Source organism: Petaurus breviceps, unplaced genomic scaffold (genome assembly GCF_028583685.1).
Source record: "Petaurus breviceps papuanus isolate PSGF00001 unplaced genomic scaffold, PetGlider_PUasm1.0 37, whole genome shotgun sequence".
NCBI lineage: Eukaryota > Metazoa > Chordata > Mammalia > Diprotodontia > Petauridae > Petaurus > Petaurus breviceps.
The window spans coordinates 100590015-100617306 of NW_027186296.1; the positions used below are offsets into that span (position 1 = coordinate 100590015).

At 39.8% G+C, this 27292-nt stretch overlaps 1 protein-coding gene across 6 annotated transcripts in view; it reads left to right on the forward strand.

Moving 5' to 3' along the window:
• The first annotated feature begins 4373 nt into the window (after positions 1–4373).
• PLEKHA1 (pleckstrin homology domain containing A1) overlaps positions 4374–27292 on the forward strand; it is a 76881-nt gene continuing 53962 nt past the window's right edge. For 3 of the 6 annotated variants that reach the window (XM_069099150.1, XM_069099151.1, XM_069099148.1), the window contains exons 1-2: positions 4380–4537; positions 26752–26912. In XM_069099150.1, the coding sequence (XP_068955251.1) occupies positions 26772–26912 (141 nt within the window). In that variant the 5' untranslated portion in view covers positions 4380–4537; positions 26752–26771. Of the gene's footprint in view, positions 4538–16031; positions 16149–26751; positions 26913–27292 lie in introns of those variants that run through there. The other 3 variants (XM_069099153.1, XM_069099152.1, XM_069099149.1) reach the window with 3 other exon arrangements.

Sequence of the window (27292 nt, forward strand, 5' to 3'; positions counted from 1 at the left end):
CTCTGGCTGGCCTCCATGTCTGAAATGCTCTCCCTCTTCACCTTTACGTCCTGGTTTTCCTGTCTTGTTTTTTTCAAGTACCAACTAAAATCCCATCTTCTACAAGAAATCTTCACCAGCCCTTCTTAATTCTAGTGTTTTACCTCTGTTAGTTATTCCTTATTCATCCTTTATACAGTTTGTACATACTTACTGTCTCTTCCATTAGACTGTGAGCCCCTTGAGGGCAGGGGCTATCTTTTGCCTCTTTTTGTATCCCTAGCTCTTAGCACAGTTCCTTGCACATAGGAGGTGTTTTATAATGCTCATTGACTGACTGACTAATTATAGTAGTAATCAATATAGCTCCCCTTGGAGGTCAGCAGGGTATAGTGGAAAACATACCAGATCTAGAATTGGAGGAGCTGAGTTCAAGTTCCATCTTGGCCACTTTATTACCTGCTTGATATTGGATAGGTCACTTAACTCCTCTGGGCCTCAGTTTCTTTACCTGTAAAATGGAGTAGATGGCCTCTAAGATCTCTTCCAGCTTTAAATCTGGGATCTTGTGACCTTCTTTGCTGGCTTCTGTAGAAGGCTATTCTCTTCCATAGGGCAACAGGCTTTTTCAATGTAGAACTTATTCCAGTGCTTTTGCCAAGTATATTCTATTTGAAAATCACACCTCCAGGGCATAGTACCTCTATTCTGCTGAATCCTTTTTGTAACTTAGATCCTGTAGCCCTTCCCTTCACATTCCAAAAGTTCCTTAGGATTTTGGAAGACTTTCTTCTTTTTTATTTATTTTTATAATGAATTTATTATGTATTATTTGAATTTATTATGTATTATTTGAATTTATTATTCATTTGTTATTAGTGGAGTGAATCTGTTTTTCTCTCTAGCTTATGGTAAGTCCATACTTTTTCTCCTTTCTCTCTAGTGCCTGGTGGTATGTCTCCTGCTAGCAAAAGTATCTCCCACCAGAACTGGAGGTTTAGTGGAACATTCATTCTCACTCTCTCCTTCCTTGTTTGCCTGTAACCCATTTTTTCACTGGGGCAGTTGGGCCAGTGTAATATAATGCCAAGGAAAGGCAACTTCCCAAGGTTCAAAATACCAGCATAGGTGCTCTCCATTTTATTCAGTGGCAAATTAAGAACAGAGAAGGTCAAAACACGACATCATTCAAAATACAGCATTTACTAAGTGTGATTAAATAATCCCCACCCCAGGAACTTCCAATCATTCAATCAATTACAAAGTCTCTGTTCTAAATACTTCTCCACCCCTAGGCTGTACCTTCATTTGGTCCATCACAAAGCACAAAAAGGTCAAAAGTTCCCCACCCCTGGATCACAATTGAATCTACCCCAGAGTTACATCAAGTTTAAGCACAGCACTTAATACCCAAATGGAGGTCTTTTCTTCATCTTGACATGAGGCAAGTTCTCAGCAATCTTAGTTCCTGGGGAGACAAGGCTTAGCAAGGCCACAAGATACATTGCCAGTCTCTTCATTAATTCATCCTCTGTCTGCAGAACAGTCCTAGAACCCCTAAAAACATTAGCAAAACCCTCTCCCAGGATTTCTGTAAACATACAACAAGAAAATCCTTCTTCAGAGCTTCTGAACCAACAGAAAGGTTCCCAGACCCCTGCAACAACAGCACTGTCCACCAGTGGACAGTATTCATTCTGTCTGCAGGACAGTCTCCAGACCCCTGCAACAACAGCACTGTCCTTCACCAGTGGACAGTACTGACTCTCTGTCTGCAGGACAGTCTCAGGGCTTCTTAACCAAAAGCCAGGTTCCAGGACTTCTTCAGCAAAAGGACTGTCTTTCACCAGTGGACAAATCTGGCAAAACAACATCAAAACAGACAGACAAAGTACCAGCAAAACAGCCATGTCTCCTCAGTCCTTGGCAGCTCAGGGGGCAGGTCTCAAAAGTCCAGGGCAATTCAAAGTGGCTCCTAGCAGTTCTATCAGTCTCTCTCTGCCTCCACGAGGTGCTGCTTCCAAAAAGTTCTTCTGCCTCTCTCTTGTCTCTCCAAATCTACATCACCAGCTCCTCCCAGTACAGGACTTTCTTTTCACATCAACAAGCCCATCCCACAGGTGGGATTAACAAGCTCTGGGTTTTAACACAATCAATTTGAAAACCAAGCCAATACAGGGGAATCTTTAATTGCCATTACTATCACAGCCAGGTAATACAAATTATCCCTGAGATCCTGTGGGAAAGCTCTCTAAAAGGGAGTCAGGAGGAGATAGAGCCAGCTGCTTCCAGGCTACTAGCCAAAGAAGAAGGAGATGTCTATTTGTGGTTTTCGTTTAATCCATGGAAGGCAATCTCAGAGGGGAAGGCACTCAGGACTGAGAGGACTGGGAAAGGCCTTCACCTATTTGACAGAATGTCCTTCCAAGTCATCTCTTCTTTACCCTAAATACCTTCCAGTTCTCCCTGCTGTCACTTTACAATCCAGCAGTTCTTTGAATACAACCCTTCATCTTGCTTCTTGGCTTTGTACTGGTTACTCCCCACCACACCTGGAATGTTCTGTTGCCCTCACCTCCACCTCTTAAATTTCCTGGCTTCCTTCAAGACCCAACTCAAACTCTGCCTTTTGCAGGAGGCCTTTCCCAGTTCTCTCAGTCCTGAGTGCCTTCCCTTCTGAGATTGCCCTCCAACTATTCTGCATGTATCTTCTACAGATCTAGGTACTAATATGTTGTCTTTCCCATTAAAATGCAAATTTCTTGACAGCAGGGACTTTTTTTTAATCGTTAGCACATACCTGGCACATACATAATAAGTACTTAATAAATGTTTGTTGTCTGACTGTTTGACTTCTTCCAGGACTCAGAAGGCTTTTACCTTCCCTTGCGTATAGTCTAACTTGCTAATGTCCCTTCTAAAATATAATCCTCAGACCTGAACACAGTATTTCCACATGTGACCTAGCACAGAATATAGTGGAATTCTTACCTTCCTCATTCTGGACACTATGCTTATTAATATAGCCTAAGATAACATTAGCATGTTTCCATTTGTTGACTTTGTTCTAAACCAAGCTAAAAATTTATACTCTACTTTTCTCGGTGTGTGTCTCTAAACTACGGTGAAGCACGTCCAGTTTAATCAACAATTCTAAATTAGTTTGGATAATAATATCTACAGTGTAGGGCAAAGATTAATTGATTAATATTAATATTATTAATTATATTAATTATTATATTAATATTAATAATTAATAATTAATTGATTTAATATCAGAGGACCTGGCTGCATAATGCCCCTGTCAAATGATGATGTCAACAAGCATTTCTATTAAGGACTGGGGATACAAAGAAAGGTAAAAATAGTTTCTGCCCTCAAGGAGCTCACAGTCTAACGATCTTGACAGCGTGGCAAATAACCAAGTACCCAGACTGGAGGCGGTATCAGAGGTAAGTTGCGAACTTTAGAAGGATTGGGAAAAGCTTCTTGGGGAAAGGCATTTCCCTTCTGGAGAATTTCCTCACCTGTAAAATGAGGCATTGGACTAACGATCCTCCTAGCTCCAAACCTTATGAACTTTTCTTCAGTCCTAAAGCTCTTTATTACCCTCTTTTATATCATGCATAATTAACATTTCTCTCAAGATTTGTATATAGGGCTTGGAGTAGGGGGAAGGGATGGAGACGGAGCTGAACTCAATTTAACAAACATCCATTCCCATTGGACTGTTGGAGAAAGAGAGCCTTAGGAAGAATTAAGGCACAAAAAAGTTATTAAGTTTATTTCCAAGGGCTCTCTCCTCACTCAAATCTGCTCCAGCCAGGCTCGCTTCTCCCAGTTACAGGGCAGCACGCAGTCCCAACACTGATGACCGACAACTCCTTGATCGCCGTGTTCCAGCCTCTTCAATCAAGCCGCCTCTTTCTGGCAAAACTACAAATCCCGGCAGGCCAAGCGGTTTTCTGCGAGGCTCTCCTTCCTGGTGGGTGGGAGGGGTAACACCCACTCCAGGGCGGACTCCGGCAGCCGAACAGACCACATGCTCCCTCCGCCCTTTTCAGAGCAGGGAACTACAGAACCCAACAGGCCGCACAGGCGGGATCTGCAGCCTCGGAGCCGCGTTGCATTCCGGGACATGTAGTCTCCTTGGAATGGGAGCAAGAGGGTTGGAGGGAGGAACCGGCTTTGGAATCTCAGCTGCTGTCTGAAGTAGGGAGGCGAAGGAGAGAGCCGGCGCGCCTGCGCAGCTTTCTGGGTTCGGTCCGCCGCCGCCGCCGCTCCTGCTCCGTGCCTGTTGGACTCTGGCGGGGAGGGGCGGGGGGGACTCGAGGCGGAACGGATGCTCCCGTGCGTGCGGAGGGAGCTAATAAAGTTTTTGAAGGAGGAGACAGCGAGGGGAGATCCATACGGAGGGGCGGGGCTGGGGTGAGAGGGGCCGGAGGCTAAAAGAAGAGAGCCCACGGGACGCCGGCGGCAGGAGCGCCGCCGAGCCGAGCTGAGGCGCCGGGGATCCTCCCTCTCGTCCTCCTCTAGCAGAACCGGCCCGGGACCCCTGGTGAGTGCCGGGGTGGGGGCGGGGGCCGGCGGCCGCCGCCGCGCCGCCCTCCCCTTCCCCTCCTCCTCCACCCCCTCCCTGCGGCTCCTGAAGCGAGGGGCGGGCCCTTCCCGGGACGCGCCGGGGCCCGGGGGAGTGGGGGGAAGGTCGCGGGCGGGGCCACCCCGGGCGGAGCCGCAGCCTCCCGGCTCGCTCGGTCCAGTCCGGGGATCCTCCCCCAGAGAGGGCAGCCATCCCTCCATCCCTCCATCCCTCCCCGCACTCTCCGAAAAAACTCCCTTTTCCTCTAAAAACAAAACAAAAACTTTGCAGCTGCGGTCAACCCTGAGGACGGAGGGAGGGGGCGCAGCCCGGGGTCCGTGAACTTGGTAGTGTTTTAAACCGGGTCCTGCGGCCCCAGGGTGTTACCAGTGTATGCTTTGAAGTCCGGAGCCGGGCCCGACCGCCCCGGGGGTCCGCGACCCTGCCCCCGCCCCCGCCAGGTGAAATTGGACGAGAAGGTTCGGAGCCCGGCCCCGGCTCGGGAGCTGCGGTCCGGACTTCCTCCAACTGGGTTTGTGCCCGTCCGGCCCAGGGCTGTGCGGCGCCCACGGAGAGCCTCCCTCCCTCTCCAATCCACCCGCGGCCGGCCCCATTACTACTTTTAATATTATTCTGACATCACCTTTCTGAGCTGCCTTCTCAGAGACCAGAAATCAGGGGAAGGCAAAAATCATTTTTCAACCTTAGAGCCGATATGGGCAAGAAAGTTGGCAAATAATTGCAAGAGAAGGTTTTATTCCTCCCATCCAGGAAATACTGTTAAGTACTGTATGCTGCTTTTTATCTACTTCATTAACAGAGGGTTCTCTAGGTGTATGAATTTTGCTGGAAGGTTGGGTCGTGCTTATTTTTTTCCCTACTTCGTTGACAGAGGGTTCCTTAGGTGTATGAATTCTGGTGGAAGGCGAGTTAAACTTTTTCCCTCCCTGCTTCATTGACAGTGGGTTCTTGGTGTATGAATTCAGAAAGCTGGGTTAAGCCTTTTTTTTTCCTACTTCATTGACAAGATTACCTAAGGTATATGAATTCTACAGGAAGCTGTTACCTCCCCCCCCCACACCCCCCATTTCATTGACAGAGGGTTCCTAGGTGTATGATTACTGATGGAAGCTGCTTCCCCCACCCTTCCCCATTTACTTCATAGGTGTATGAATGCTGATGGAAGCTGTTAAGCTTTTTTTCTGTCATTGACTGAAGGTTCCTAGGTATATAGCATTGCTGATGGAAGCTTCCCTCCCTCCCCTCCCCCCCCATAGGTGTATTAATGCTGATGGAAGTTGCGTTAAGCCTTTTCCCCCCTCCTTCATTGATAGAGGCTTCCTAGGTATATGAATTCTAGTGTAAAATGTGTTATGCTTCTCCCTCCCCCACTCCCCCCCTTGACAGAAGGTTCCTAGGTATATGAGTTCTTCTGGAAGCTGTTACTCTTATTTTTTTCCATTTCATTGATAGAGGATTTCCTAGATGTAGGAATTCTGTTGGAAGTTGTGTTAACCTTTTTTATCTTTCTATTTCATTGACAGGGTTCCTAGGTGTATGAATGCTGATGGAAACTGTTTTTTTTCCTCCTACTTCACTGACAGAGGGTTCCCTAGGTGTATGAATTCTACTAGAAACTGCTTTTCTCTTTTTCCCTACTTCACTGATATGAGAGAGTTCCCTAGGTATATGAATTCTGCCAGAAGTTGTGTTGTGGTGGAGCAAATCCTGTCTTTGAGTGTGTAGGTAACCATGAAACTAATTTAAAAAAAAAATCTTTTTTACCCCATGTTAGGGCATCAGACTTGCTGGTAAACTCTTCTTTTGAGGTTTGATTATCCATTAACTAGTACAAAATCATGCGGTTTCATAGAAGATAGTCCAAAACTCAGTCCTTACCCATTTTCCAAATGAAGAAATTGAGACCCAGAAAAGTTATGCAAATCGATTTGCCCAAGGCTTGCCTCTCTCCAAGTGTTAGAAATAAAATGACTCAGTTCAGGGCTCTTACCACCTAACTGAGATATACTAGAATCATCCTCAGTGGTTTGTGGTTTTTTGAAGCTGTCTCTTGATCCTAGGTAAATCATGACAGAAAAGGCATTGTGACTGTGAAAGTGACCTTATTCATAGTGGTTGTTTGTAGTATTTTTTTATTTGTTGCAAAACCTATTATCTTTACCTTGTATCATATAAGTGTTGGTAATTTTGGTTGTTGATTGAATATCGGAGTGGTCCATTTTTGAGAGCAGGATGGAAAAAAGAAGATTTAAGGATGGAAAATTGTTAGCTTTTTTGGTATTCTTTTTTTCCCTTAACCATCACTTTTGCCGTCTTATATATATAAAATGGTTTCTTTTCTCTCTGTTTGTATTTATCTGGGTTATCAAGGTGTCTTTCTGCAATGATTTAACAAAACAGCCTTTATAAATTGGGATTTTTTGTCATAAAAGTTTTTATATGTGTCCATGTTTGGAATAAATGACATACTGTGGCATTTGTACACTTGTCTTAAACCTTAAAACAGATGCTTTTTGTTTGGTTCACTGGAAAGAGTGGTAGATTTGGAGGTCAGAGGACCTGGGCTTAAATCTTGCCTCTGACAAACCTAGATGTAACCTTTGGCTAATCATTCAACTCCAATGGTCATTGGTTACCATATCTATAAATGTGAAGGAAGGGGTTGATTGCTTGACTCCCCCAAGGTTTTTTCTAGCTTTACCTCTGTGATCCTTAAACACAAATTTTTGCATACTTTTTCAGTCGTACATAATCGTATTGAAATAGGAGACAAATTAATTTGCAAAATGTTATTTTTTCATTTTTAACTCCTTTCCAAACTGAGTATCTTGGCAAAAGGACATCTTAAATAATGTTGGACTTGAAGCATTATTTTCCATACTTGGTCAAGACTGATGCATTGATAGCAAGAATGAATTGCATTCAGCAGAGATGCTTTCTTCAAAGATAGAGCTCTTCTTTACTTCTAACTTGCTTAATTATTTCTAGAGAAGTTCACTTTTGGAATACAGTCAGTCAATTAGCATTTATTAACCTAAGTACTATGTGCCAGACACTCTGCTATGTGCTTTGGATACAAGTACAGAGAATGAAACTAATAAATTTCAACTTCAAAATGTCGTCTACTTTAGCAGAGTTTCCGATGATAAACTAAATGTTTATTTCATTTGTAATGCTGTCTGCTCCCCAAATATTTCCGTTAGTCAGTTTTTGGTAAGCAGTATATGTTGTACCAAGTTGTTCTTTCGTTGTATCTTGAAACAAATGTGTATACACATACATATAAAATACATTTTGCATACAAATTAAGTAGTTGGAGATTACAAGTTATTTAAGCTTTTATTAATTTTACTCAGTTCTGTTAATTAGTATTTTAATTGCTGCTTTAGAAAAAAGTTGAGTAACAGAATGGTCCATTTTTAGTGACATTGGGATACTAAAATTAGAGGGGATTTACAAAACTAAAGCAGGTTAGTTGTGTATGAGTTGGCTTTTTTTCTTATGCAATAGTTTATCAACCAGAATAAGAAAGACAGTAAAACAGGATAGCGATACAATTGTTAGGAAACTCCCATGAGCTCATAATCCGGAAGGACTTTTTTAGAAAGGCTTAAGGATGTTGTGTTTTTTTTTTTTTTGTAAAGATAGCTATGTATCAGATGCTTCTTGTGAATACCAAGAATCAATTTTAAACCATCTTAGGAAGTTCTTAGGAAAAAAAACCTGAACATTTAAAAATGCTGAACATTTAAAAATCTAAGAATCATAAAATATTCTAGAGTCTCATAAGAGCACTCTTGTCCAGTCTTTTTAATAATATTATATTATAAATCTGACAAATAGTCGAATACTGATAATTCCCCAGTTGTTTTGACATTGTGATACTGAATGGCACTGCAAATTATGATAATGTACTCAGTTTAATTATTAGCGTAATGTGAGAGACTTTGACATTGAAATCCATTGTTTGGAACTAAATAAATCCTTATACTTGCTGTTGTCTCAATTCTCTTTTGAAAATGGAGAAGAAAAGTAGTGTTTGGAATACAGCAATTATTCGAATGTTAGTCACCATGGTCCCTATTGTATAGTAGCAACTACAGCCTTTGGGATTTTCAGTCTTATTGCAGTTTTTTAATAGGGAATTAAGTTCACAATTTAAATATGAAATTGTTGATAGACCTAATATTAAAATATGTTTTTGAATTACCCAGTTTTTTTTTTACTGAGCTTTATTTCCCAGATAAAATAAGTAATTGCTCCAGCTTATTTGTATTTAGATGTTCATATTATATTTTTGCTTCCTTTTGGTTATAATTACATAACATTTAGAAGTATGTGAAACTGAATATGAAATTAGTGTTTGAGATAATGGAAATATTATTTATCAAGGAGTTAGGAGACCTAGAAGCTTTGATATGTATGTGATGCTTAATTATTTTTAGAAACATAAAAATATGAATGGGATATTTTCTTTGAAAAATAAGACCTTCCTGTTGGGGTTAGTTAGAGCCAACAGGAATCTTACTCTAATGAGAGGAAGGAAACTTTTTTTTAAAACTGCCTTAACCCAAAGTATTCTTTCCTCCCTTAAAGTTGCAGGGTGATATAGAATGTATGGGTGTTTAATTTCTAGAAGGAAGTATATAAGCATATTTTCTTTTGCAAACAGCCACTTTAGGAAGTCTTTTGTTTAGTTGAGTTGCTCTGATTTAAAAAGTTACTCTGCCAAATATGAGTTCTACTTTCAATCTCCAAAAAAAAAAAAATTTGATGCCTCCCCTTATGATAGTTATACTGCTAATGTACTTTGGGAAAATACAGAATGGCCAAAAAGCTATTGTGAATTCATTTACTTTTTTAAAATGAATATATATTTAATTCATTGCAACAGCCTTTTGTTGCTTTAAAAAAAAAGCATTATTTTGTTTGTGTGAGACAGTCTACAGAAGGCATTTTTGCTTAATTTATTATACTGAATTATTTAGTGAGCTGACCCATGCAGTTATTCTGCACCCCACAATCCTTGACCCACAAATTGGGAAATAGTATAAGCTTTCTTTGGATTGGAACTTTCGGTGAATGTGAAGAAAGCCAGAAAGTTTTGGGAAGTTGGAATAATTTTAACTTAATGTAAAATAAACATTCAAAATACTTAAGGGCTTTGGAGGTATTAGTTATTTTTAATAGTTGAACTTTCCTGATAGCAGAACACAAAGCCTTTAACTTTAAATCACTATGGATTGCGATCTTTTTCAACTGTCACACTTTTCTTTCCTTTTTTAAAACATTCCACTGCCTTTTTCCTTTTTCTCAAGGTCATAGTAGCAGATCACAGTTACTATACTCTGTGATATGCTTAGGGCTTATTGGGGTCCAAGAGAGCCTTTTGCTCCCAGGCTTAATGGCTCTAGAATGCTGTCGTGTTGGGGGTTACATTTTTAGAGTATTCCCTTCTTCTCCCCCCAGTCTTTTGATTACTTCTTTGTTGCCTCTAGTAGTTTGTATATCACCATCTCCTTGGCTACTTTTAATCTGTGGTAGACTTAGGAACTGAAAACCAGTAACAATAACTTACATTTATATTATTCTTTGTGGTTTACAAGAACTTCCTCACAACAGTCATGTGAGCTGGAACAGTAGGTGTAAGCACTATCATTCCCATTTTACAGAAACCAAAGCTCAGAGAGCTTGTGTGATTTTTATGTGATGCACACACTAAGTGCCTCTCAGTTCTGGAAGTTAGGACTCTCCACTGCTTTGTCTGCTACATGCTGCTGCCTGTCAAGCTCCAGTTGTTTTTAAAACTACACATCACTAACTCTCTCAGGTATCTCGTAGGAGTAAAACCATAGAGCTTTAGCGTATGTACCTAGGTGACATCCACGTTTGCTGCTTAGAATCCTTTTTTGATTAATTCCTGTTTCTGAACTGTATTCCATATAAATGAGATTATCACTTAACAGTTTAGAATGGGCCAGCCTTTCTGTGTAGTCTTCATCTCTTTTATTTAATTCATTTGCCTTCTGTTTTCAGATTTCATTGTTTAGTTAGATCAAAGTTTGGATGAAAGAACTTCAGATAATTCTTATATGGTAACTGATTGTGGATTGCAGTTGGAATCATCGAATCTCATAGATGTTGAGATGGAAAAGGGTTTTAGAGATTATCTAAGCCCAACCCTATTATTTTAAAGTTGAGGAAGCTGAGACCCAGTGGGTTAAGACTTTCCTTGTTCAAAGTCACAAACCTATGGAAAACCAGAATTTGAACCCAGGCCCTGTAATTAAGGTCCTAATGGTCTTTTCATCATCAGTTAAGAATAGTATATGCTTATTCATGTCAATAAGAGCTTTAAAAAAAATAGAATCAACTTCTTGATTGAGTGTTTTTTTTTTTAACTGATTAGTAACCCTGCCCCTTCAGAAAAGGATCCCTCCTTCTCAACTGGATTAGGGTTTGCTCCCTCTGACAAGATTTTGGTCATGTAGGACTGTTGTGATTTTGTTGGATGGCCCAAGAACTGAGTGACTGTGAGTGGCTTCTGAACCTTACAGCCATGCCCATGTCTAGTATTTTATACCCAGTGACTCACTTTGTTATGAGATATATTGGGCAACGCTATTTTAATGTAGAGTTGAAATGTTTGTGTAGGCTTCTTTTTTATAAATACATGTTTATATGTGCCTCCTTTATTATTGAATACTTAGCATTTAAAAGTCTCCAAATTATTCAGCTAAAGGGTGCAGTGGATAGAGCACTGAGCCTGGAGTTAGGATTATCTGAGTTCAAATTCAGCCTTAGACACTTACTAATAACTCTGTGACCTGGGCAAGTCACTTAGCCCTGTTTGCCTCAGTTTCCTCATCTGTAAAATGAGCTGGAGCAGGAAATGGCAAACCATTCCAGTATCTTTGCCAAGAAAATCCCAAATGCGCTCACTAAGAGTCAGACATGAATGAAACAACTCAACAACAAATTATTCAGGGCAAAGTGGCAAAGATTGGATAGCCAACTATTTATATAAAAAATGTATACAACAATTTTTTCTTCTTTTGTAATGTAATTTATTATCTGCATTGTGAGGTCCCAGTGCTTTTGCACTCTGGGAGCCATTCTTGGTTTTTTCTTCTGTGCTTTAAATGGGTGTTAGTGTTTGAGAGTTTGCTGTATTGCGTGTTCTGTTTGGGGATACAGTATGATATGAACTGTCATCTGAAGGATTTTATAGTTGGCCTTTTCAGTATAAGTACAATTATGCTTGGAGTCCCAGAGACCATGGCAGAATTCTGCCATTAGCATGGAACTGCTTTGTTTTCTGTCAGAAACTTCTTCCAGAGATGTTCAGAGTGTAACACTGAGCCTTAAATTTTCCATTCATCATGACCAACACAATTCGATTCAGGGGATCCATTTAGGAAGTTTATTGAAAAACTGGAGTAAATCTAGAGGAGAGTAACCAGCTTGGAGAGGGAACTCAAACCCATATCAATGTATGATTGATGGAAAAAACTTGTGAATATTTAGCCAAAGGAGGTGAGTTGGGGTGGGTGGGTGTTTCATATTGTTGCTCTCTGAAGGCAGTTGAAAGGCTGTTTTATGGAAAGCGGATGAGTTGTGGTTTTTTTTTTTTTTTTGGTCTCTGTGAGTAGAACTAAGAAAAATGGATACAAGTCATATAGCAAGGCAGATAATAATAATATTATAGGGCATAATCCCTATGCCCTGTAAGGAAAAATTGAGCTTTACAGAGATGGAATAGGACTGCCTTGAGGCACTGGTTTTCTCCACTATTGGGGAGTTTTTATGTGGAGTGGAGTCTGGGATTAGATGCCACCTCTGAAGTATCTTTCAACTCTTTGATTCAGCATTTTCTGTGTTTATTCATTATAAATGACTATAAGTCATGGTATTGGCGCATTTCCATTTCAAGTCCCCAAACACGACTTAAGGATCCACTTTGTACAGAGCACAGTTCTGAATGTCAGAATAGAAGATTTCTTATACTTACAAATGGATTTACAAATTTCCTTTTCTTTTCCCAGGGATACTGCTCCAGAATAAGGAAGTAAGTTGTCCTGGGCCACAGACTTGATATGATGGGCCACTGTGTAGACAGTGAAACCCAACAATCATCTCCTTTTTCCTTTTCTGGGAATTGTATACATGCTGTGTTCTAACTCTTCTCTGCTGTTCATCACTCCCAGCCCATTCAAGTTCTTCAGAGTCTTTCTTTTACATGAACATGCACATCTCGTTTCCTCTCTTCTTCCTTCACAGAACCTGTGTTGGAGGGAACCTCAGAGTCTACTTAGAACAATCTGTACTTAGACAATAAACCTGTGAAGAATTGTCATCAGTTAACAGTTATTTATTAAAATATCAACTATGTGTCAGGAACTGTGCTAGGAGGTGGGGATATGAAGACAAAACAGTAATTATTCCTGCCCTTAAAGGAACTTATATTCTACCTAGGCAAGTAGCACCTTACACAGAAAAAGGGACAAATCCATCCAAACTAAACATCAGTTGATTGAGGGCAGGTGCCTCTTGTGGGACATGGAAGGTATGGATGTGAGAGATAAAAGGAACCCACAGTAAAGGGGACTAATGTGTAATAAATCTGGAAAGGTCTTTCATCCCTGGAGCAGTGGGCCAAGTGTGGAACTTCTTGAGCAAGAGAGTGGCATGGTTGTTATGCCTGTGCTTCAGGAATATCACTTGGGCAGCTGTGTGAAGAGGATGAATTAGTGAGGGAAGAGGGTATTATTGAAATAGTTCAGACCAGAGGTGATAAGGGCCTGAACTAAGGTGGGGCAGGAGCCATAGGAGGGCAGAAAAGGGAAATATTTGAAAGATGTGGAGGTAGGATGGCCAGGGCTTGGCAGCTGATTGGATATAGGAATTGGGGAGGAGAATGGTTAGGAGGTGAAGTTGACTCCAGATTGTAAATTTAAGTGATTACTGAATGGTCTCCTTGACAGAAATAAGGAAGTTAGGGGATGGGTTTTGGGTGAAAGAAGATCAGTTCAGTTTGGGATATGTTGAGTTAGCTTTAAAGGGAAAATCCATGGCCCCCCTAAGGCAGGCCCATTTCTGGTAGTTTTAATTCTGATTTCACTCTGGGTATCTATTTATCAAAGGTGGAGAGTCCTGTCAGGATTACTAGGTTCTCCTTGAGTTCTATATCTTCTTAGATCTCTGTATTCCTGAGAAAGCTGAGTGCAGAGTGGGTGCTCCCTACATTTGCTTGTTGACCTAGCATAGTATAGCAAAAGAACATGTAGGAAAGAACATGTAATCCAGTTTGGATGGCATGTAAAGTGGTGGTGGTGGTGGGGAAAGTGTGTGTGTGTGGTGTCTCAAAAGACTAAGCTAGATTGTGAAGACCTTTCACTGCTAAACTGGGGCATTTGTATTTTATCCTAAAGGAAATAGGAAGCCACTGAAATTTAGTTTTAGATATGTTGAATTTGAAATGTTTTGGGCTAGCAAGGTGGAGTTGGAGAGATGAAGACTAGATGTGTAGATTTGAGAATCCTCTGCATAGAGATGATACTTGAATTCATAGGAGCCATGAGAGATTGAGAAAAATGAAAACTGGGGGAAAAATAGCCCCATTAGATTTAGTAGTCTTGTGCTGTGACATTGCAAGGTATTGATAAATAAATGAGAGGTGAGATTGGAGATCTTATAGAAGACAGCTTTTTTCTAGGATTTTGGCTATGAAAAGTAGAAGAGATATGATACCACCTTTATTATAAGATTAGGAATCCAAGGTACCCTTGATTGTTTTTCTCTGAAAATAATTTTACTGGAGTGCATGAGAGTTTTTCTTTCTGATAGAAAAATAATGTATATAAATTTTTTCATATATCACTTTAGCAAGTTGTTAGATTGACCTACAAAGCTTTTATGTAGAAAAGCAAGATGCATTTTTGACTTGGGAATGTTAGCAATTTTAGTAACCAAATAGTAACCAAATCAGATTTTTGAATTCAGTTAAACAAATATTTAGACACCTCTGAGGCACTGTTGTGCTTGTTTTCATGGATAGAAATATTAGAAAGATAAAAAGTCTTTGCCCTCAAGGAGCTTATTTAGGGAGATTGGACACATAATGTATTACAAGGAGTAATGTAGTGGCAGTAGAGAGTAAAGATTCAAAAGACATTCGTAGGAGAGAGGTGGCCTTTGAGCTTTGTATTAAAGGATGAGTTTAATTTCAGGGCAGAAATGAAAGTAAGGAAAATAACAACATTCCAGGTGGAGGGAGCTGCAGAAGTAGGCCAGATACTAGTCTTAAGTTGTTTTTTTTTCCCCATGATAACAAAATCATTTGATCCTATTTTAAGTAAGCAATAAAACTCTTGATCTTTTATTGTTGCTAAATACTAAGACAGAAGTCAAACAGTCCCTGTCTTTACATTTAAATGGAGGAGACAACATATACACATACACTCATACACCAAATAGTATTAGGAAGATATCAGGTAACCTTGGCTGGAAGAAGGTTTTTACTACTGGGGGGAGAGAAGGAAATTGGAACCTTCTAGATCATCTAGTCCAGTGCCCTCATTTTTCACATGATCCAGCAGATCCAGAGAACTAAAATGACTTGTTTAACTTACAGTGGGCAAATGGCAGATGGGAGTCTCAACTCTAGGCCTCCAAATGCCAGCATTTTGCTTTCTCTGTCCTATCATACTAGATCTTGATTATGGAATGATATGGAGATTGGCTTTACTGGGTTTGTTTTGCTGGGTAGAGGAAAACAAACTTGCATGGAAAATAGGGGATCACTTTGTGGAGCAACACAGATGCCACTGAAAAGATTCAAACTTGGTCCATTGCAGGTTGCTTTTGTACTGTCTTGGACAGGAGAGTGACAGCTGCCCTTAATTTGTTATGTTGTGTTGCTTAAGCAAATTACTTTTCTATCTTCAGGCTTCAGTTTCCTCTTCTGTAAAATGAGGGAATTGGGTTAGATCTCTGGTTTCTTCTAGCATTCCTTAGCTGAAATGAAAGCAGTGTTTAGGAAGCTAAATAGGCAATGTGTCTTTGTAGGATGTCTCTTAGTAGGGGAAAGCAGCAGCAGGAACACCATCATTACAGTAATCCAGGTTGTGACTAGGCTGGTAAGCAGTTTTAGAGGAAGGGAGAATTGGAGTAGCATAAAAAAGTGATCATCATTAAGACTTTGTGATTATACATAGAGAAAGAAAAAGAATAAGAGTAAACTATGAGGCCCAAGGTTTTGAACCCCTTGGAATTGGGAATTGATAAGCGTTTGACAAAAAAACCCAACATTGTTAAGGGAGTGAAATTAATTTTAATGTGTTCTCACATTCCTATGTCATGCAGAACATGCAAAAAACATGTTTCCTTTGCTCGAGGAGTTTATAATTTAGTAAACTGAATAATAACCATTTTCCTATTTGTTTTATTGTTTGCAGGGAGAGGATTTAGGGTAATTTGCTTTTTCCTTTATCCTTTCTGGAATCTTTATCTTGACTTGAACTGAGGTGACTTTAAAACTGAATCTCAAAACAGTGAATCTTGATACTCAGTAAGTAAAGTAGCTATATTTTTGTGCTATATACCATGTTCTTTGGCGTTTGTCAACTGTTTATGAATGAAAGAGACAGAAGTAATTATTTTTCAGAATGCAGTAAAATTTTGATTGTTTAATATCAATGAGCTGGACTACCATAGTGGATCAGAAATTTGAAAAATGATGAATTCTGGCTAAAAGTTATGTGAGATGAGAATTGTGGCGGGAGACACGGCGCAGCGCAGCGGAAAGAGCATTGGGTTGGAGTAAGAGGATTCACTGCTGAGCTGCTGGATTCGGTGCTAGGGTGGAAGCTCCAGGGCTGTCTTGCTTGCTTTTGTTTGTATTTCTGGGCTTAGCACAGTGCCTGCCATATAGTAAGGAAATGCTATTTCTTCCTATCCATCTCTTTATTTAAAAGCTGAGAGAAATTTTTAGAAGCGAATAAACCCTTATAACAAACAGTGACCATGCCCCTAAAATGTATGTCCCGACGCCTTGTTTCCATCTCTTCTCTGTCATGAGGTATGCAACATGCTTTTTGATAGGCCCCTTGGAGATGTGGTTGGTCATTGCATTTTTTCAAAGTTGTTTTCCTTTATAGTTCTTAGATAAATTGCCCTCCTGGTTCTACTTATTTCACTCTGATTTATCTATACTATCCATATTTTTAAAATGTCTTTTTTTTGTCATTTGTTAATGGCAGTGACATTCTCATTTGCTGAGACAGTCCCCAGTTGATGGGCACCCCTCAGATTCTGATTCTTTGCTTTTCTTTTATCCCTCCTTTTAAATTCTCCTGCAGGATCAGGAAGTGTGTAATTATTCCCTCCCTTGCCCAGTTTGATAAGTTTCTGTAACAAACCGTTTGACTGTCTGTGTTAAATCTTCCTTTGTCTATTTCAAATAAGAGTGAGCTTCATCTGATCACCACTCCCCACATGCCTTCCTCCACATTTGTTTACTCTTCTCACCTGCTCCATTTAAGAGAACTGAGGTGTTCCACTCCCTCCTTCTGCTTGCCTACATGGTCACATTCTTTTTTTATCCTTTCTTGTCTCCCCCTCACCCCCCACCCCCCACCCCTTTAAAGCCCTCAGAATAAAAACTCCACCCCCAGGACCTCTGGCTTTTTGTTAAGAAAAAAAAAATTAACCCTCTCTGTATCCTTTGAAGACATTAAGGTTCTCAAGTGTCATTTTTCTTCTTTATTCAAATGTTAGTGCCGAGTCATCATGCGGTTCCTTTTAATTGCTCAAAAATAAATGTATCTATCTACCCTTCTCCTGACTTGTCTGCTTCTTCTTAGTATATCCTACTCAGTGATAGTCTTTTCGTCAAAAATGTTTGTAAGTCCTGTATTCCATTAAAATTTTTCCCTTGTAGGATTAGCTTTAACTTTTCAGGGTAAATTATTGGTTGTAAACATATCTCTTTTGTCTTTTGGAATACTGTATTCCAAAAGCTCTTCTTAAAGTAGACACTTCCAGATCCTGTCATTCACTAGACTGTCAAGGCAGGCATTGTCCTCTGCCTTTCTTTGTAATCCCAGACCTTAGCACCATGCCTGGTACATAGTAGGTGCTTAATAAATACTTACTGAAAATTGATCCAGACTCTAGTCTCTTGGTACTAGAACTGCTTCCTTTTAGAGGCTTACTTTGTTTTTTTCTTTGCCGTGGAAGCCCTAGTGCTTAGCACAGCATGCCTAATAGGTGCTTAATAAATACCTGTTGACTGACTGAATTTTTAAAAATGACTATGACATTTATGGTCAGTCAGTCATCAAGCATTTATTAAGCACCTACCATGTAGGAAGCACTGGGGTAAGCTCAAAGGAAAGGCAGAAAATAGTCCCCGTTCTCAAGGACTGCAGAGTGGAAGGGGAGAAAAAATATGCATCAACTATGTGTAAACAAGATCAATACAGGATACATTGGGGGTAACCCTAGAGAGAAGACAACAATAATTATAACAACTAACATATATTGCTTACTGTGTGCCAAGCCCTGTGCCTTTAATTGCTTTACAGTTATTATTTCATTTGATCCCCACTACAGCCTTGGAAAGTAAGTGCTATTATTATCCTGACTTTGGTTTTTACAACTGGGAGCAGACAAGTTAAATGACTTGTCTAGGGGCTGGATTTGAACTCAGGTCTTCCTGACTTCAGCCCTTGCTCTCTATCCATTGTTGTCCTGTAAGATTAAGGAGTCTGGAAATGGCTTCTTGCAGGTGACATTAGCAGAGACTTGAAGGGAGCCAAGGAATCCAGGAGGCAGAGATGAAAAGGAAGAGCATTCCAAGCATGATGGACAGCCAGTGAAAACCCCTGGCACCTGGAGATGGGGGGGGGGAGGGTGCTTGCCCCCATGTGAGAAACAGCAGGTGGGCCAGTGTGATTGGATTACGGAGTCATGTAGAGACATGAGAGGAGAAAGGTAGAAGACTGGAAAGGCAGGAGAGTGTCCTGTTGTAAAGGACTGTAGAAGCCAAGCAAGTGTTTATATTTGATCTTGGAGGTAATAAGGAGCTGTGGAAGTTTTTTTGAGGAGGGAGGTGACATGTCTCGGCTTAAGGAAGATCAGTTTGATAGCGGAGTGGATGATGGACTAGAGTGTGGTAAGCCCTGAGGCAGGGAGACCAACCAAAAGGTTATGCAGTAGTCTAGGTATGAAATGATAAGGGCCTGAAGGGGGGGGGGGAGGAGTGTCAGTGTCAGGGGAGAAGGGAGAGTCAGGAGGTATTATCTCTAGCACTTTTAATGATTTAATTGGGGGTTGTGAGAGAAAAGAGTCTTGAGATGGTTTTCCTGTTTTTTTTGGGGGGGGAGGGATATGATTCTATCTTCATTTAGCTCTTAGAGATCAAGGCAGTTTCTGTTTATAGTGAAATACTGTATCTAGGCTTAAAAAAAAAAAAACCCAATCATGATTTTCAGGATGTCCAGTGATTTGCAGATTCTCGCTCTTTGACCTGTTTTGCCAGTCAATTGTTACTGATATCACAGCTTTTGGATGGGGTTGACCCTATTTCATCTTATCTTGGGTCCCTTGGGTTCCCACACTGACATCTTTCTTCTGAGATTAGTCTCCCATGGATCTTTGAGGTGCAGTCTGGATCTCTTTGGTGTCTCAGGAAAGAAAATTAGGGGCCTTAGAACCTCCTGTTCTTAGCGCTCCTGCTGCAGCAGTGCTGCTGTGGCTATGCGCTCCCCAGAGCTTCCAAGGTCCCCACTCTGGGGCAGTCTGACCACCCTGGCATCTGTAGGGTCAGTCCACAGGTCTCTCTCACCAGCTGCTGCTCACACTGGGAAATTGAGCTTGTTTGCTTGCCCTGGTATTCCCCTTTCTTATTGCCCACTGGCTTCTGGCTGATACTCTGTACAGTTTGGGGATAGACGTCACTATAAATGCTTATCAGGTTCTTTTTAATCATTATTTGATCTAGTTCAAATTTTACGTTTTAGCAGGAGTAGTTGGAACTGAGTAGTCTGCTTTGGTTCATGAAGACTTCTTGGCCAGAAGTTGAGACTACTGACTATTTATTATTTTTACTACCTGGGTTTAAGGAAAATTGAGATGGGGGTCCAAAATTTATTATTAATTTTACTACATTTCTTATAGCTTTATATTTATTCAAGGTTCATATGTTTAGCAAATATTTAATGATCTCCTGTTTTCAAGGCTGACATAAATAACTATTTGCATTTTTAATAAAAATAGTTTAGGGAAATAGTAAATACAGATTTTATATACTTAATATTTGTATCATTTTTTCAGTTGGCGAAGAGGTAGACAGGTAAAATATTTGAATAGGCATTGAATCATAGAACTTTAGAACTGAAAAAGAGTGTAGAGATTATTTTGTATTTTTGAAGTCTTATTTGGAAGACCTGGCTAGTTTATTTTTCTTTTTTCTTTAAGACCTTTAAAAAAAGTTCTGAACTGAAACATGAAATAAAATTAACATTTTGATGTACCTAGAATAGGAAAAAAAAAAGGATTCTACATGAAACTATGATTCTCTTTTATGTATAGCTTGCTTTTCTTTTAAGGTATAGAATAAATTCAGTGTAACATTCGAAACTGCTCTGATTGAATGTGATTTCTTTTTGGCCTTCTCTTCTTTCCTTTGCATTTAAAATATTTCAGTGACCCTCTTGGTTAATTTATTTGAAAACTGGTCATCTAATTTTTATTTTTTTTTTTGCTTGCTTTTTGGAAGGCAATTTGGGTTAAGTGACTTGCCCAAGGTCACACAGCTAGTTTTTGTGTTAAGTGTCTGAGGCTATATTTGAACTCAGGGCCTCCTGACTCCAGAGCTGGCGCTCTATTCACTGCGCCACCTAGCCCCTCCTCCCCCCATCTGATTTTTAAACACTGGAAAAATAGAGTTCAGTTTAAGATATTCTTAGGGAGTAGTTGGGACTTCGAATAAGTTATAAAAGGTGAGATATGACTCTACATATCACAATCCCATCCAGTAGTTTCACCTATGTGGAATTTAGTTGATAAATAGGGAGTAAGCCAAGAAAGGTTTCTGAGCAGTCAAAATAAATTTTCAAGTAAAACCTGAAGTTCGTTTACTTTACTCAAATGGAGGACTCATTTAGGCCATATTTTTTCTTGCTTTATACATAATTCTAAAAAACTTGGTTATCTGATCTAGTCTTATGACATTAAAAAAATTATTTACTATTAGTTTACAACATTCAGTTCCATAAGTTTTTGAGTTCCAGATTTCCTCCCCCCACCCCCCATGGTGGCATGCAATCCTCTTGTAGCATTTTTGAAGCAGTAAATAAAATTTTTCTGAAAAGGCAGTGGATTTATTTTTTATTTTTTCCAGTTACATGTAAAGACAATTGTTAACATCTATTAAAAGAAATTTCAAGTTCCAAATATTTTCCCCTCACTTTCTCACCTCTCTTCTCCCTAAGACAGTAAGCAATTTTATATAGGTTATATATGTGCAATCATGTAAAACATATTTTCACATTAGTCATGTTGTGAAAGAAGAAACAGATCAAAAGAAAAAAATTTATAAACAAAATAAAGTGAAAATTAGTATACTTTGATCTGCATTCACATTCTATCAGTTCTTTCTCTGGAGGCGGATAACATTTTTCATCATGAGTCCTTTGGAATTTGTCATTCCAAAAATAGCTAAGTCTTTTATAGTTAATCATCATACACTATTGTTACTACTGTGTACAGTTTTCTCCTGGTCCTGTGCACTTCACTTTGTATCAGTTTGAGTCAAGTTTTCTAGGTTTTTTCTGAAATTATCCTGCTCATCATTTCTTATAGCACAATAATATTCCGTTACAATTTTATACCACAGTTTGTTTACCCATTCTCCGATTGATGAGCATTCCCTCATTTTCTAATTCTTCACTACCAAAAAAAGAGCTACTCTAAATATTTTTGTACATATGGGTCCTTTCCCTTTTTTTTTTTTTAATGACTTTGGGATACAGACCTAGTAGTGGTATTGCTGGATCAAAGGGTATCCACAGTTTGATTGTCCTTTGGGCACAGTTCCACACTCTCCAGAATGGTTGGATCAGTTCACAACTCTACCAGTAATGCATTACTGTCTCAGTTTTCCCACATCCCCTTCAGTATTTATCATTTAAAAAGTCAGCAGTTCTAATGAGAGTAAGAAGTGACTGCGTGATCGTAGAGGAGCTTTGATTCTCTAATTTAGACTTTTTTAAATGGAATTTTTTTTTTGTAGAAAGAATATGTTAGTTTGATAATATACTTTTACTGTATTAAAACATTGAGTGTGCATTGTCTCCTGAAAAGTACACTGTTAATGGAGTTTTATCAATTCCAGCTCCATAACATCCTCTTTATCTCTTTCTTTCTCTCCATTCACACTCCATGAATCTCCCCTCAGTTCCCATCTAATTCATTCTTCACACTGCTGCTTCAGCTAGGGTGGTTTTGTTTGTCATGTGAGTGTTGTGAAGGGGGTAGATTGAGAGAGCTGTTTGCAGAGGAAGAGCTGATAAAACATGGCAAGATAGTGATGGTGCATGAGAAGGAAGAGTTGATGATGCTTCTAGGTTTTGAACCTGGTTGCCTAGAATAATGGTAATACCTTGGACAGAAATAGGGAAGTTAGGAGGGAGAGCATTTAGTTTTAGACATGTTGAGCTTGAGCTACCTCTAGGATAGCCAGTTGGAGATATGGATCTAAAGCTCAAGAGGAAGCTGAGTGCTGGATATGAAGATTTGGGAGCCAGCTCCACAAAGGTGGGTGAATTAAGAAGAATTGGTGAGATCACCTTCTCCTGGTGGGGGAGAGCAGAAGAGGAGAGGACCCAGGACAGAGCCCTGAGGAATATTCATGGATAGGAAGTGTGACATGGAAGATGGACTTGACTAGAGGCCTCTGATATCTGCTTTAGCTCAGTATCTAAGATCTTGGGATTCTGAAGACTGAAGAAGTTTAGGCTGCTAGGTAGCAAGAGAACCATGACAAAGCAATGGTAGGAAAAACAGGAGAGACAGAGAAAAGGCCTTAGAGTTTGCAGCGAAAAGATCATTAGTGTGACCTTGGAAAGAGCAGTTTTAGTTGATTGGTGTGGTGAAATTCAGGTATTGTATACAAGGGGTTGAGAAATGAGTAGGAGATGAGAAAGTGGAAGCAATGAGTATAGACAACTCTTTCTAAGAATTTGTCTGTGAAACAGAAAGATAGAAGTCGATAGCTTGAGAGGATGATAGGGCCAAGTGAAGATTTTAAGTTTGAGAGAGAGAGTTGGTAATATTTATAAGTAGCAGGCAAAGGAGCCAGTGAATAAGAAAATGTTGACTCTATAAAGAGGGAAATGATGATAGAAGTGGAGTTCCCTGGAGGAGCCTGGATAAAGGGCACAGTTGGGGCTGGGGTGGTATTGACAAGAAGATAGAATATCCCTTTATCTGGAAATAGAACAAAGAAGAATTGTAGTATAGTGTTGAATTGGTTTAAGTGTGGAATTGAGGAGGACAGGGAGCTTGGGATGGATGTCCTGATTTTTTTCAGTGAAGTATAACATGAGGTCCTCTGCTAAGAGGGAGGAGGAAGAGGCTGTTGTAGTTGACTTGAAGAGAGTAGTTGCTCTGAGAAGTTCAATAGAATCAAAAAGTGAAGAAAGAAGGGATCACTTTGCAGCACTGAGAACCCAGTTGAGATAACAATGTAAATTTGTGTTGGCCCCTTTCTACTAGCAACTTCCTACTCTCTACAACCATGTCTACACACATACATGTCTCCCCCAGCCTCAAAAGACCTTTGCTTGTTCAATCGGTCCCCACTGGTTGTCTCCCCATATTTCTCTTTCTTTTGTAGCTAAACTTCTTAGGAAGGTTGTCTGTAATCAGTTCCTCCACTTCTCCCTCACTTCTTAACTCTTTGTACTCCGACTTTGTACCTCTTCATCCATCTGAAACTCTTCTCTCCAAAGTTCCTCTTAATGGCCGAATCTAATGGCTTTTTCCTCAAACCTTAGCCTTCTTGACCTCACTGGAACCTTTGACATTGTTGATCACCCTCTTTTCTTTAGGCTTCTGTGACACTAGACTATCCTGGTTCTCTGATAGATTGGACTGCTCCCTCTCTTGTCTGCTGGATCTTCATCTGGGTTATGCTTTCCAACAATACACGTCCCCCAAGGCTCTGTCTTGGACCCTCTCCTTTCCTCCTCTTCTCTGTTCCAACTCTATACACTGTGTCACCTAGCTGCTTACCATACCACACAGGCATCCTAAATTCAACATGTCCAAAACTATACTCATCTTCCCCTACTCTTCTCCCCTCTTCCTATCTTTCCTGTTACTGTCCAGGGTACCACCATCCTCCTGGTCACCCCAGTTATTATCCTGGACTTTTTACTTTTTGTTTCATTCATTCCATTGTCAAGTCCTGTCAGTTTTACTTTTGTAACATCTGTCCTCAACCTGGACCCTCCCTATTCACCATTCTCCTCTCCATACTCTGATCCAGTGACACTGGCGTCCTTGCTTTTCCTTTCACAGGGCACTCTTCTGTATTTTCTCTGGCTGTCACCTGTGCCTGGAATTCTTTCTTTTCTCATCTCCGTCTCCATCTCTTATCTCCAGGCTTTCCTGGCTTCTTTCAAGTCCCAGCAAAAACCCCATTTTCTATAAGAAGACTTTGCCAGACCTCCTCACTCTTAGTTCTTTCCCTCTGAGATTGCCCCCAGTTTATCCTGTAGGCTTGTATGTGTGTGTTTTTATGTATATTTGTATGTCTATCTAGTTTGTTTGTAGTTGTTTGCATGATGTTTCTTCCATTGTACTATGTTCTCTGGGAACACGGACTGTCTTTTGCCCCTTTGTATCTTCCCAGTGCTTAACATTGTGTCAGGATCAAAGTAAGTGCTTAATAAATGCTCATTGACTTGACTTGGTCCAGTCAGCATGGTTGTGGACTTTCTCCAGTGGTGTTCTGCTGTGAAGCTTTTATAGTAGTCATAGTATTGCTATGCTGTTAACTGATGCTAGTGGGTTAGAAATCATGTGTAATTTAACTTTACAATAAATGTTTGACAGTTATATTTTAGAATAGAAACTTTTCCCAGTGGGTAAATTATCCTACAAAGCCACTTGTCTCCTTTAGATCTGTATCTATATGGCGAGTGTCCAAAAGTGTCTTGGGTGCTTTGGAGCATGTCCTTGAAATATTAGACTCCATAGGAGTCCATTTGGGAGGAGACAAGAGAAATAGTGTTGGGACAAATACTGCTACAGGTCTGTTTTTTTTTTTTAATAATTTTTAATTTTTGCCTAGCATGAAGATTTCTTCCTTGCCCTCAGAACTGGTCAGTCATCTGTTATAGTTCCTCACAACTTTGCCGTCTCCCTATAGGATTGCGACAGGTTTCATCTTGTAAAGTATTAATATTAAAGCATCCATAATTTGCAAGGCACATTCTAGAATGTAGAGAAGAATTTTTTTTTAATCTTACAGAGCTTGTATTCTAATAGAATGATATTTGAGGGCCCATTCAAAGCATTTCATGATGTCAAATATAGTTTTCATTCAATTGGAAGTTGTACCTTTTATAGAGAGACCTATAATTTTGTCTCTCACTTTGATCCATAAAATACTTCACTTCAAAAGAGACTATTTTTTTTCTCATTTTCCAATTGCTAAGCATACCTCTTTCTGGTTTCATGATGTTAAAAACTATTTCTACTCAACTTGCATATTTTATTGTAAGTCAAATAAATTAAATAGACACAGGCTAATTGGATTAGGGCAAAAAAAATTGCTTCCCTGATTCTCTTGTAAATTCTATTGAAGATGTTTTTACATCTCAGCTGGTTTATGGGAAATATGTTGACCAGATTTTTGGTTTAGGTCTGATTTTGAATAGAAGGTCAAATGCCCCACCTTGTTTTTATGTATTCACTTAGAATTTTCAGATACTAAAAAAACAACAACAACAAAAAAAAAACTATTGAACTTGTGATTTCATAGAAAACTTCCTCTACCCATGCAGATTGGTACCTGTTAAGCACCTGTTCAGTGGCACATTCTTAGTGAGTTACCTGGGGCACTGAAAGCTTAAGTGTCTTGCCCAGAGTCCTACTGCCTGGGTTCTGTGTCTTCACTTAGTGTCCTTTTCGCTCTAGCATACTGTCTCTTGGTTATATAAATAACACTCAAACATGATAATATTTAGGATATCAATCATAGCATCATAGAATTCAGTGCATAAAATGGACCTGAGAAACCATCTATTTCAGCAGTCTCATTATAGAGGAAGACATTTAGCACAAGAAAGATTGGGATTTGCTCAAGGTCATAAACGTATTTAGTGGCAGAGATAAGAAGCCTCTTGAATCCTAGTCAGTCCATATATTATGGTTGTCCAAGCTATTCTTGGGGCACTAAGACTTCTCCAGGGCCACATAATCAGTATACATTTAAGCACCTTTTTTCTGCCAGATATTGAATAATTGAATACATGTCAAAAAGAAGGTCTTGCACTTGGGTCTTTGTAACCCAAAAGCCTACTTTCTATCTCAGCTGCCACATGGCCTCTCTCATATGTCTAGAGAACTCTGTATTATTTAACATAACAATATACTACATGGATGACTTCCTTTAAGTCTATGCTGGTTAGCCCTGAAAAGAATCTTCCAAACCAAGGATGGGGAACCTACAGCCTCCAGGCCTTATGTGGCCCTTGAGGTCCTAAAGTGTGGCCCTTTGACTGAATCCAAACTTCACAGAATAAATCCCCTCAATAAAATTATTTGTTCTGTAAAGCTTGGACCTTGAGGCCACAGGTTCCCTGCCCCAATCTAAACTATTTAATAGTTTACCACCGTGGGAAAAATTAATTTTTTTCCTTCTCACAGGTGGGTAGATTTGAATAATCAAGTCAGTCACAGAAAATGTAATCCATAGAATTTGAGATGTGGTCCACACCTCAAATGTTCTGGAGTTCTGATCTCTTCATGTACATTGAACATTAGTCTGGTAAATAGTTTCTCAACATGTTTCTGAGTCCATTGAAGAAAAACTTTGTCTTATTTCTGACTTTTTGTAGGAAGCTAATTCCTGTTTTTAAAAATTTTTTATTTTTCAGTGTAATGTTCAAGCTCAGAAATGCCTTATGTGGATCGTCAGAATCGAATTTGTGGTTTTCTAGACATTGAAGAAAATGAGAATAGTGGGAAATTTCTGCGGAGGTACTTCATCCTGGATACCAGAGAAGATAGTCTGGTCTGGTACATGGATAATCCACAGGTTTGTAAAGTTCAGGGGAGAGTCTTTTAAAGCAATTTGCAGATAAACATTAAAACCCTCAGACTAATGCCATGTGTCCATTAATTTCCCCTACTGCCACATAACCATAGCATGATGCATTGTTGTGACATGATTATGACCCTGGATTCTGGAAGGCTGTGCTAAGGGGGCCAAGGCTCTGGTGGCTCATCCCAAACTGCAAACTTGGGCCAGACTGTCTATCTGTTATCTAAGGCCTGACTTGGTGAAGTTCAGAGAGTCTCTTCACCAGTGTGGCCGATGAATTAGGAAATATTTGGCTGTAGAAACTGACAAAAGATCCACTTGTAAAGTCATTAAAAGGGTAATGATATGTGACAGTGCATGGGGCATTTTCTCTG